The sequence below is a fragment of the Macrotis lagotis genome, chromosome X, assembly GCF_037893015.1.
Source record: "Macrotis lagotis isolate mMagLag1 chromosome X, bilby.v1.9.chrom.fasta, whole genome shotgun sequence".
Classification (NCBI taxonomy): Eukaryota; Metazoa; Chordata; class Mammalia; order Peramelemorphia; family Peramelidae; genus Macrotis; species Macrotis lagotis.
In genome coordinates this window covers 286,493,791-286,507,148 of record NC_133666.1, presented here as the reverse complement: position 1 = coordinate 286,507,148, position 13,358 = coordinate 286,493,791, and the positions used below count along the sequence as shown (strand labels likewise).

The following is a 13,358-nucleotide window of genomic DNA, read 5'->3' as shown; positions in this document are numbered from 1 at the left end:
AGAAATGCAAATTAAATAACAGATCCTCTCCCACTTTTCGGATTGATGAAAATGACAAATGCTCTAGGTTAGTTAAGGAGAAAAAGTACTAGCAAATGGGGTGGGGAGGGGAGGTCAGGAAAGGTTTACTGTAAGTGGTTCTATAGGAGAAAATAGCAGAAATCATAAGAATCTGAGACCTCAGGAACCAGTTAATCTTATCTCTACTAGAACACTCAACAAATGCTGGACCAATCTGCTTGAAAACCTCCAAGGAACCCACTACCCAATCTACTTTTAGACATCTCTGGTTGCTAGGATGATTTTCCTCAGGTCAAATGTAAATTCGCCTCTTGAAACTTTTCTTACACACACCCTCAATCACTCTTGATTTTATCCTAGGAGGCTAAACTGACCATCTAATTTCTCCATCACAATAAGGTCTCTCAAGTATTTGAATATATTTATGTCATTTACACCCCTCTGCCTAGTCTCCCCTGCCCTTCCCAATCTTTTCCAGTTTAAATATGCCTAGTTCCTTCAAATTCATCCTATTAATGCCTTTTATTATTTTGATTGCCCTACTGTGTTCACTGTGGTGGTGCCCAGAACTGAACATAAGCTGTAGATGAAATCTTAGTAAGGGTAGAGAGTAATGGAACCATAACCTACATATTCCTGGGAGACATATCCTTCTTAATGAAGCCCAAAATTAGATGAGTATTTTTTTGTGGCTCATCACACTGTTGACTCATATAGAAATGACAGTCCACTAAAACCAGCCCATTTTTTTAAATCAAGAAAACTGATTTTTTGATACACCCAAGTTCAAGACTTTACTCTTTTGAATTTTATCTTTTTTTAAAATTTAAGGCAATGGGGTTAAATGACTTGTCTAAAATTCACACAGCTAGGCAATTATTAAGTGTTTGAGGCTGGAGTTGAACTCAAGTCCTTCTGACTCTAGGGCCAGTGTTCTATCCACTGTTATTGCCCCTGAATTTTATCTTATTAGATGAAATGTCTCCAGCTTGTTCAGTCTTTTAGATCCTGAATCCATTAATGATTATGCTATCTTTCCATTTCAGCATTGTTAAATCTGTAAATTTCAGAATTATATCATCTCTGTCTGATACTAAGCCATCAATAAAACTACAGCATAACACAAACCTGATTCCCTGCGGTTTTCCACTGAAGAATTCCTGCAATGATAATCATTCAAACAGAGCTAAATCCCTCTATTATCATGTGAGCCAGATGTTGCCTTTTCTCTATAAAAATGAGGGGCTTTATCAAAAGCTAATAAGTTTTTCATAACATTCCATTCATCTACTAGTTTCAGAAATCTTGTCAAAAAAGAAGTAGCCCCACATGACCTGTTCTTGATGAAGTTGTATTGGTTTTTTGTAACTACTATTTCCCTTTTCGGAAGTTTATCAACCATTTCTTTAATGAAACATTCAGAATTTTTATTTAATGTACATCATTAGTTTTTTAGTTTGTAGGACCATATAGGTAAAAGTGAGATATTAGAGTTTATTGAAGAGGGGAATGACTAGATTAGATATTTGTTTAAGAAAATCATTCTGTTAGCTGTATGGGGGAAAGACAGAGTTAAGATTAGACTAATTATCATAAAATGAGGATAATGTCAACTTAAAAGGCTGGAAGGTCAAGGGACATAATACATATATAGAGTTCTGCAACTGTAATGTACTATGTAAATAACTACCTATTCTGATTATTCATTTGAGGATATCTCCATAGTTAACTAAGTTTATTTTTCACCTTTTTGCTTCTGACATAAACTGCTGCATCTGCTATACACTATTTAAAAAAAAAGTAGTGTTACTCTGCTTGGAGTGCAGGGAACGGGTTTTTTGGGGGGAGTCATTTGTCTCTTTTAATATAAAATTTTTAGGGGGTATCTAAATAGCCTAATTTCTCTGTAATCTATCACTTTGCCATTCTAGCTGAAGGCCCCTGTAAAATTTTGCAAAACCATTCACTTTCCCTCAGGAACTGGCCTAGCTGCCTGCTCTGATAATCCTTTTGAAACAATTTATATTATTTTTATATAGTCCCCCCTTTTCTAAAAGCCATCTGTTGTAACAGATTAAGAAAGAGGGAAAATAGCAATTCAACAACACTAATCAATATATCGACTATGTCGTACAGTAAATGCAATCAATACCTACAAACTCCCACCTGCAATGTAGGAAGAAATTCTGCTAACATCTCATAAATGTAAATGTTTTTATGATAACTCGATGTTTAAACTATAAAAACCACAAATCAGGCATATATATTTAATATGTAAAACATACATGTACAAAGTGCCATCTTTAATCTCTCTCTATATATATATACTGAGATGCAAAAAAGAGACTTCAAAAGAGGCTTTAGTTTGGGAACACATGTTATTTCAACTGCATAAAAATGAATTTTAAAAGGACTACATAACATACTAGTAGTAAAAAAAGTCATTTGGCATATTTTCTACCACTTGTATATACCAAAAAATTAAGCACACAGAAACCATACAATTCGATTGATTGTACAATACACTTAATTCCCTAGTTCTTCTGGGCATCTATCCTGCCTTAGGGTACATATATCTGAACCTTTATTTTATAGTTGAAAGAACACATATTTAAAGTCAATTTCTATTAAATTAATCAATGAAGTCGTTCTAATTTAGCCTGAAGAGATTTAAAATTCCCCGTGCTAGCCTGTACTGCTAGTGTTGAGCTCATAGACTGGAGTTCAACGAGGTAGCAGCAAACAGCATCCATGCAGAGATTTGTAAAGCGTCGTCTGTTAAAAAAAAAATGCAGGTTTATCAGTTTATATACTATATACTCTTTTACATTCTCTTATACTCATATTATATTTTTCTTTTTCTTAAAGAAATGAAATGTGCACATGAGGAATAAATGAAAAAATAGTAAAATTATGGAAAGTAAAATTAGAGAAATAATAAGTTAGGGAAATAAAGGTAAGTCGTGCTTTTAAGATTTTAGGTAGTTTTAGGTATATAATAATAAAAACAATAATAATCTGATACAAGGGGAAACTTGGTTTAAATAAGGAAAGTTACTCTATGCTCATCAAAAACCCTAGAAATAAAAAGGAAGAAAATGAGGAGAAACAAATCAAGAAATGAGGGGAAGTGAATTTTATAGATAACATTCTTGGTTAAAAAATAATACAATTTATAATTACATATACTATATTATAATTATAATTATTAATTACATATTTATAAAAATAAATTTATTTAATATTTTTAAAGTGGAAATTTTAACAATGAAAATAATGAGCAGATTTATAAAATTAGATGAAATTAGGAATAATACAGCACTAAAAATGAAAAGAATTTAAATTTTTAAGCAACAGTCTTAAATATGATTATATTACTATTTTTTCCTAGCTCTGTAAAATAGTTTTTTAGAAGTTTGATTGGTATGTCACTGAATAAATACTTTAAGTATGATTGCCATTTTTAGAATATTATTAGCTGGGTCTACCCATGAAAAATTGACATTTTCCCAAATGTTTAAATCTATTTTTCTGAAGAATATTTATATAGTTTCTGGATTTGTCTTGGGAGGTAGATTGCCAAGTATTTTATGTTGTCTACAATTACTTTAAATGGAATTTCTCTTTCTGTCTCTTACTGTTGTGCTTTTTTGCTCTTATATAGAATTGGTTTATTATTGGGTTTATTTTATATCCTGCTACCTTGCTAAAATTGTTAATTGCTTCAGTAGTTTTATAGTTGATTTTCTAGGGTTCTCTAAATATATTTATCATCATATCATCTTCAAAGAGTGAGAGTTTTTTCCCCTCACTACCTATTCTGATTCCTTCAATTTCTTTTTTCTTACTGGTAAAGCTAACATTTCTTAACCTATTTGCTAAAGCTAACACTGAATATTGAATAATAGTGGTGATAATAGACTTCCATTGTTTCAACTTGCTCTAGTTTATTCCCATTACAAATAAAGCTTGCTGATGGCTTTACATAGATACTTCTTATCATTTTAAGGAAAATTCCATTTATTCCTATGCTCTTTAGTGTTTTTAACAGGAATCAGTACAGCATTTTGTGAAAGAATTTTCAGCATCTATTGAGATATGATTTCTGTTAATTTTGCTATTGATATGATCAATTGGTATAAATCCTACCTGATCATAGCACATTATATTCTGTAACATGATTTTACTGAGGGTTATCATGATAATCTTTAGAAACAAACCAGATTTTTCTTAAGCAGTTTTCAAAATTAAAATAGAATTGGACTTTCTCATGTTATTTCTCTATTACTTTTTAGCATAGAATTAGAGATGAAAATAAAAATTAGGAGCTAGAGAGAACCATAAAAGCTTTTGCTAGGTTATTGTGAAAAAATATGAATGCCTAAAGTTCATTATTAAAACCTGCTGTTTTGTCAACTTGAGTATAAATAGTCAGAGCTCAAATATCTTAGGGGTTACACTGGTACAAGATTAGAAGCATCAGCTTAAAGACTATGGTATAAGAAAAGGCTAAACTATGAGGCCAAAAGAACTTACAAGTACTCCTTATAAATTACTAAGGACTGAAGAACAGTAAGAGCAAAGGAGAGGTCAATCACAGTAATAGAAGAGTAAATTTTAGTAGTTAATTTGTACTGCATCAAACTGATCCACTTAGTTGAAAGGAAAAAGCTTTACAACTTTTTCCATCTCAAATTTTTACTCAAAGAACTTTATATTAAGAGTCCTAAAAGCTTCTAGAACATTCAATAATTTCTGATTACCTCTCATAATTAGACACTTGGTTAGGATTCTCAACATATCTTGACAATAATACATGTATACAATCCAAAAGGTGTAAGGGCTTCTTTATCCTAGTCCAGAATGGATCCTGTAAAGAAAAAAGACATATGAAGTAATATGAACTATATGTATTTTCAGCAAATGTCTAAGTCAGTTAAAGAACTCAGATTTACTATTAATGTTAGTAAGTACTCTGGGGTGGCATGGCCTCCTGGAGTATTGATTTGGGAATTAGAGTTAGAATTCTAGCTTCACACTTATTGTAATATGTGTAATTTTGGGAAAATCCCAATCTCTCTTTGGAAATCCACACTTTCCTATGGATTCTTCCATAAACTGGTTGATGTCTTGATGAGAAAGAAAGCATGAGAATGAATTCTGGATCAAGTTTTGTCCCTTATGACCTTTTTAATACTGGAATGGTCACATATTCTCTCAAGAAAGGAGTTTATTAATCTGTAAAAAGGGTAGTAATACTTGCCTTCCCTTTTTCACAAGGTATTCATGAAGAGCAAATGAGAAGATATGTGAACATACTTTTCCTTTTTAAAAGTTAAAACTAATAGAAAATTAAGATATTATTTCAAAACCAAAGTCTTTGAACATCAAAAAAAGTATGATTCTTATCCTCAAGAGTAAAAGTAAGCAAAAATTAGGTAAAATAAAATGCTGATCTGAAGTTTCAACCAATGAAAACAATTATAAAGAATGAACAACTTAAATTAATTAAACAAAGTTTAAAGTCTGATTTTTTTTTATTGGGGATAGGTGTGGCAGGGGGTGAGGAGATGGCCAAAGTTTGTGCTTTTTAGTCAATAATTTTATTCTGAACATCATGTACTCCTCTCTGAGTTAGAATGCATATATTTATTACAAGATTAGGGGCAGTTAGGTGGCAAAGTGAATAGAGTACTGGTGCTGGAGTCAGGAGGACCTGAGTTTAAATCAGGCCTCAAGAGACATAATACTTGCCAATTGTATGACCTTGGACAAGTCACTTAAGCCCATTGCCCACAAAAACAAAACAAAAATATTAACAGATTGAGAAGATATCATTAACTGTGCCATTAAATAAATTCTCTATGAAATAGTTCTCTTCTCACATTTTTCATAGCACTTTGTACTAGAAATCTGTTAACCAAAAGACAATATGCTGCAACTGTATTTTCCTTACCCTTGATTTGAACAATTGATCATATACTTCTAATAGTCTGGGCATTGGCACTCCTATTTCATTCATTGTTTGTATCACAAATCCTACATCCCAGTTCAAGTTACATACTTGCTGCTCTAAGAACTGTACAATAAAATCTGAAAAGGGAAAAAAAAAGACAGTAAGAAATTAGGAACAGCTTTATTCATTTAGGAGTAGAATTAAAAGAGAAACTTGTCTTTGACAAATATGTAACAGCAATATATTCAAAATGTGGCCCACAAATAATCACATACTTATGGATTATATTTTGCACACTATTTTTGAAATTATTTTGTTTTATTTTGTCTGTGTAAATGGGATTTAAATATCAAATGATTAAAAGTAGATATTATAATTTTAGTTTGAAGTACACATTATTATATCTCTATTTTAACTTACAGAATAGCTAACAATAAAATATGGTCCACTGAGGTATTCTGAAATACTATTCCTTCTTACAGATTAATATTACACTGATCACAGATGTAGCAATTATAAGAAGTTATCATGGGAGTAAAAAAAAGAAAAAATGATTTGTTGTAGAAGTATGCTAACATCTATCTATATATCTCCAATGTGCTCTACTTACCTAAAGGAAAAAATCGAGGTGTGCCAGCATAAATTTTGCCAAGTAGAACAATTTTCAGACTAAGAGCCTGCATTCTGTCTGAAGAACTCATTGTCACACTGTCATTCAACTCTGCAAGAAAGAAAAAATTTGTCATATTTTACTTTTATTTTTACTTTTATTTGCTTAAAGACTTCTAAAAGAAGTCTACCATTGAAACTTATAATAAGCATTATTAATATATTCTGCCCTACCACTGCTAGCATTCCCGAGTAGTAGCCAGGAGGGAGGTTACTCTCATTAGGTGTAGATGTTAACATCTACAACATGACAGAAATATAACTTTCTTTGTAGTTGAATACACCAATGTTTTGAATGTTAAATTAAATTTGTAATTTTTATCAATCTACATTGCTGTGCACTCAATCATATAGACATGATTTTTACTTGTTCCTGATGTTTGAATAACTAGCAATTTTCTTATTTCTTCTAAATTCTTTACATTTTTATCCAAGCACTTACCCTTCTCTATGATATCTTGCCAAAGTGTTTGTACCAAGATAGGGTCTGAATGACCAGCACAATGAATTATTGCAAGTTTACACTCTGCAAGTTTGAATGGGTCAGCAAATTCTCCATAGAGCTGCAGAAAAAAGAAACAGGAAAAGCAAATTAAGTTACAAAACAACTGAAAAAGTAACTGACAAATTTACCAAAGAAGATAATATATGTAGAAAATCAAAGCAGTAAAAATTCATCAATTCTACTTAAGTTAAATAAGACATATTAACAAGAATTTTTCCTAAAAACTGAAATATGATGTAGAAAACTTTCTTAGACTACAGGAAGCAAATTCTTTCTTCAAAAAGACCTAGTTTAGGGGGCAGCTAGGTGGCACAGTGGATGGAGCACTGGCCTTAGAGTCAGGAGTACCTGAGTTCAAATACGGCCTCAGACCCAATAATTACCTAGCCATGTGGCCTTGGGCAAGCCACTTAACCCCACTGCCTTGTGAAAACTAAAAAAACCAAAAAACCTAGTTTAGGGGCAGCTAGGTGGTGCAGTGGATGGAGCACTGGCCCTGGAGGCAGGCAGATCTGAGTTAAAATCCGGCCTCAGACATTTAATAATTACCCAGCTGTGTGACATTCAGCAAGTCACTTAAACCCTACTGCCCTGCAAAACCCAGAAAAAAAAAAAACCCAGAGCAAAAAAAAATGACCTAGTTAAAAAATGTTGAGTTTGTTTTATACACACACACACACACACACACATATGTATATATATATACACACACATACACATATACATATATATGTATATATAATATATGGGGCTTAATTTATTATTTTATTGATTTTTTAGAACTAAAAGATAGTGAAAATATTAACAATGGATGTCAAATTTCAAAATGTCATGAATATATATCCCCCCTCTACAACCCCCCACCCCAAAATTTGATTTTTTAAACATTTACCAACACAGCAAACCAGTTTTAACATATTATCATAAAAGTCATACAGGCTTGTAATGACTAAAGCAACAAGCCCTTATTGTTTCATATTTTATTTCCTTGAAATGAAGATCCATGGCTTAAAATGAAATACCTAGGAGAAGGAGTATAGGACAGAGGACCACTGAGGGAAGATCTTAAGACAAAGTCCACTCCCTTTGGAGGTTAAAATTTTTCGTGATTGACTATAGATTTATTTTAGAATAAATCACCCTACCCAGACAGAAATCTAAGAAACCACAGTACTACATAGTAACTAATACAAGGTCTTCTAATCTAGAAATGGGGATAATACAAATTAAAAGGAAGGGTCATGCTCAAAAGTCTAAGTGGAAAAGGTTTGAAAAGTATATAAAAAAGTAAATGCTTGCAAAGGAAAGGGAGAGGTTGGTACTTATTTATATTAAGAGCTCTTTATAAGGGGCAGCTAAGGTGGTGCAATGGAAAGAGCACCAGCCCTAGAGTCAGGAGTACCTGAGTTCTAATCCGACCTCAGACACTTAATAATTACCTAGTTGTGTGGCCTTGGGCAAGCCACTTAACCCCACTGCCTTGCAAAAACCTTAAAAAAAGTTCTTTATAAGGGGCAGTTAGGTGGTGCAGTGGAAAGAACACTGGCCCTGGAGCCAGGAGGATCTGAGTTCAAATCCAGCCTCAGACACTTAATAATTACCTAGCTGTGTGACCTTGGGCAGGTCACTCACCCCCCCCCCCCCCCCGAGTTCTTTATGAAAAAACAAAGGAAGATTAAACACCTTTTCAGGACTAGTTTGTTTTTAAGATTTATCCAGACATTTTTCATTATGGTTGAAAAAGTCTACCTGATTTTTTAAAATAAATTAGCAGTTACCTCTTCAAATACCAGCAAGGAGATTCTAAACCATTAAAAACTTTCCTGGTCTTCAGATGCTAGGGAATTCATTTTTTTTTTATTGGAATCCCCTGAAACCACATAATACAAACCAAACTAATAACCTTATTTTGCACTTTAGGCAAAAAATTCTAAAAGTTCTCCAATGGGTCTTTCTCTTTATTACCTTGGTTATGTCCATTAGCTCAGAATCTAGCTGTGAAATTGCATCTTGCACTGAAGAATGATGGGAATACTGCCTTTGTAGTGTTTCTTGTATCTGAAGTTGGATTCTAGCAACCTAATTTAAAAAAAAAACCATTTTTCATGAAATAATGGGGATTTAAAAATTTAAAAGAAAATTAAGAAATAAATCTTTTAGTAAAACTAACAACTCTTAACCTTATGGATCTCAAAAGCTACATTTTTTCATTGTGATTTCACTGAAATTATAGCAAACAAAACAATCCTGTTGGCTGCCTTATCATATAACTCATAAAACTCTTAGAAAAGCAATATGTAAAATTATTAAACAAAACCAGTATCTCCTTTGACAGTTGTGATGTAATTTCATTAGTACAGAGATTCACTGGTGTAGACTAAAACTTCTAGGTGGTACTTCTGGACCTGGAATCAGGAAGCCTTGAATTTAAATCCAGTCTCAGACCCTTTCTAGCTGTGTGATGCTGAATAAGTCACTTAACCTCTTTGTCTCAGTTTCCTTAAATGTAAAATGGGGATAATAATACTATCTAATTCATAGGGTTATTGAGAAGAAGCATTATATAAATGCTTATTCTCTTCACCATATCCCTTTCCAGAAAGAACCCCCAATGAGGAACTCTATTTAAGCAAGTCATCATCTTTTCAGAGATTTAGTCTTGAGAGTGGTGCCTGGAATAATAAGAAGCTAAGCCCCCAGGTCACAAGGCCAGTATTTATTAGCTACAAATAGGAATCCTATGTTGTAGAGGCCATACTACATCTATTAAGCTACATTATGGTCATCATCATGCTGGTTTTATTTAAACAATCCAAACAGTTGATTTAAAAAAATCCAGAATTTTTACTAACTGAAACACAGAGAAAAAAGAATCAAATTGTGGCTTCTACAGAACTAGACTTTATAGATGTTAAATTAGAGAGGAAGATGCTTGCTGCAGTATGTGAGATAATGAACAGAATGGTTTCAAAGCCTTGTTTTCCTTACTTCCATCTTTTCTTCGAGTTCATGAAGGAATTCACCATCTGCAGCTATTGATGAGATGGCAGTGGAGCTTTTAGCACTAAGAATGGCACGAGCAATATATTCTAAACGCTGCTGAAGTGAAATTTCAGTGCTGAAGGGAAAAAAAGAAAGGTTCTTTTAAATTAGGTGCCTCAACTACTAAAGACCATATGTTACGATGAAGCAATTTACTTAAAATTAATATAAAAAGGCATTCTAAACGACTTCTAAATAATTGTAAAAACTCATAAGGAGCATTTTCTTACAGTATCCTTCTATAGGATTTTATTATTTATCAACAAGCAATGGACTGTGGGCGACCTAAGAGATATATTAAACATGGCTCTTACCCTCAAGCAGAGGTATCACATTAGTCACAAAGAGTATCAAGAATTATAAGGAGTTACCTTAGTTTGTAAAAGTTTTTATAAACATTTCCTGAATTAATTACCCTATTTTCAAATTCCTCCTAAATTTGGTTCTCAAAGGAATTTTTCCTCCTAACCTTCCTAAATATTTAAAGTACATAAATGACATAAACAGAATAAATGGAATTAAAGAGAGCTTCATGGACAGACGAGGAGACGCTTCAGACCTCTGGTCTACTGGCAGCACAAAGCATGGGCTTGGGGGCCGATGACGTAGAAACAATGATATTAGATAGATCAAATGCTGAAGTAATCATGAAGGAGGAAAAAAGGATAGGATGAGCAAGAGATATCTGTTGTTGAGTGAAATGAGCAGAACCAGGAGAACATTGTACACATTATCAACAACACTGTGTAATGATTGACTATGACAGACTTACAAAGATCAGACAATTCTAAAGAATTTGTGATGGAAAATGCCATCCTCATTCAGAGTTTGAATACAGACCAGAGCATACTATTTTTACTTTTTTAAAAACTGATTTTTTCTTTCTCATGTATTTTTTCCCCCTTCTGTTCTGATTTTTCTTTTATAATTTGACTAACACTTGCTGCCATAGTAAGGAAGGAAGGATGAAGATATGTGCAACTCAAAGTATTACAGAAAATGAAAGTTAAAAATTATCTTTACATCTAATTAGAAAAAAGAAAACAGAAAACAAACCAAGCTCTATCACTGATCAAGAATTACTATTTTGCATGGATGGCATTATAAGTAAATGAAATAACAAATACTAAATTGGAAATGTTTTCTATCTTCACTGAAAACTTTTATGCATTTTCTCTTTTAGACTATTCATCCTATGATTCTGAAATCATAGGCACCTTTCAATGAACCAAAATCAATATTTAATGTGATAACTACACTATGACAAAACAATTTTTTATAACAACTATTTCTGAAATTTCCTAAAACATCACTTTTTCTCTAAAAAGAAGTCACTTAGAAAAGGGATTGGGATGAACAATTCTGATTTTTTACAGAATGGGCACACTTCTGGACTCTGCAAAAGTTATTCTCTATACTCCTTTAGTTAGCGTACTGGGTGGATTCTAGTCTTGAAGTCAGGACAACTGAGGTCCAAATCCTGCCCTAGACATTTATTAGTAAGTTATATGACACTGATCACTTAACCCTTGTCATCCTCAATTTTCCTCATCTGGATCATGAAGGTAATAATAGCATCTACCTCTCAGTGAAAATATAAAGATCAAATGAGATAATATATATATAAAGCATATTGCAATTCTTAAAAGCACTCTGTAAGCATGGCCTTTAAGGCATATAATTATTGCAGTTTAATGAACACCAATATTATTGACTTGATAGTCCAGGAATTAAGAAAGTTTTTTGCTTTTTATCTACCTTTTAAGAGATTTCAAAGTTCGTTATTTGTTTTCCCTTTGCCTTCCTCTAATCTCTTCCTTAGACCAGTAAATATAGGCCACCTTCTCCAGCCCTGGAAGCTGGATTTGAGAGTTTCCACAGGAAACCTGAGCCACCGTGAATGTAAGAGGCAGGAAGACTGAACTTATGATTAGAGATCCATGTTCTCTTTAAAAAAAAATTATTATTTAAGGCAATGGGGCTAAGCAATTTGCCTGAGGTCACACAACTGGGTAAATATTAAGTGGTCCGATCTGAACTCATGTCCTCCTGATTCCAGGGTCAGTACTCTATCTACTGTGCCAGCTAGCTGTCCCTTACACATGCTCTTAAAGTAAAAACAAGATGATATGAAATTTTTTAAAGAAAGAATAAATGGGGCAGTTAGATGGCGCAGTAGATAGAGTCAGGAGAACTCGAATTCAAATCCAAATTCAGACTCTTAATGATTACCTAGCTATGTGACCTTGGGCAAGTCACTTAACCCCACTGCCTTGCCCCCTTCCCTCCAAAGAAAGAGAATAAACTGATTACTTTTACTAATGTCCTGATGGGTTTTTAAGATCTTGTTTCATTTTTCTAAGAGAACTTAACATCTTCCTCTCACTCAACTCTGCCCAGCTTTAACTCATCTCTATCATATAGAAAGAGATGCAGCTGTATTTCAACAAGGGAAATCCCAAAATAAGTGTAGTTTTTTTCCCCTTTTTGGGTCTTCAGACCCAGTACACTGTCATTGTCTACTCTCAACATAGTTAAAGATGATGTTCTTTTTTTTTAGTTTTTTTTTTGCAAGGCAAATGGGGTTAAGTGGCTTGCCCAAGGCCACACAGCTAGGTAATTATTAAGTGTCTGAGACCGGATTTGAACCCAGGTACTCCTGACTCCAAGGCCGGTGCTTTATCCACTATGCCACCTAGCCACCCCTAAAGATGATATTAAATAGAAAAATATACACTGCAAATTCCTACAAACTACAGAATTATAAAATGTGATTTTGCTGTGAGAAGAATTTCATTCTCTGGCATAGGGCCAACAGATTGGTTTGGCAGATTACGATAAATAGGTGAAATCTTTAATAAGAATCTCTAAGGGTATTTTCATCTTTCTAATGTGATATATATATAAATACAATGTTGTTTAATAATACTTTTTCTTTTAGTTTTTTTGCAAGGCAAATGGGGTTAAGTGGCTTGCCCAAGGCCACACAGCTAGGTAATTATTAAGTGTCTGAGGCCAGATTTGAACTCAGGTACTCCTGACTCCAGGGCCAATGCTCTATCCACTGTGCCACCTAGCTGCCCCCAATAATTCTTGTTGAATTAACATTCTTCCTTAATAAATCCATTGCTTAAAAGGAAGTTCTGGTTATCTACATATTTATCT

At 33.2% G+C, this 13,358-nt stretch overlaps 1 protein-coding gene across 3 annotated transcripts in view; it reads right to left on the bottom strand.

The window, feature by feature from the left end:
- Window positions 1-1,739: 1,739 nt before the first annotated feature.
- NUP155 (nucleoporin 155) overlaps window positions 1,740-13,358 on the bottom strand; it is a 51,502-nt gene continuing 39,883 nt past the window's right edge. For all 3 annotated transcript variants that reach the window (XM_074207580.1, XM_074207578.1, XM_074207579.1), the window contains 7 exons: window positions 10,140-10,269; window positions 9,117-9,230; window positions 7,089-7,209; window positions 6,588-6,698; window positions 5,978-6,114; window positions 4,785-4,891; window positions 1,740-2,796 (listed from right to left, as the gene is read on the bottom strand). In XM_074207580.1, coding sequence (XP_074063681.1) covers window positions 2,658-2,796; window positions 4,785-4,891; window positions 5,978-6,114; window positions 6,588-6,698; window positions 7,089-7,209; window positions 9,117-9,230; window positions 10,140-10,269 — 859 coding nt within the window. In that variant the 3' untranslated portion in view covers window positions 1,740-2,657. The remainder of the gene's footprint in view (window positions 2,797-4,784; window positions 4,892-5,977; window positions 6,115-6,587; window positions 6,699-7,088; window positions 7,210-9,116; window positions 9,231-10,139; window positions 10,270-13,358) is intronic.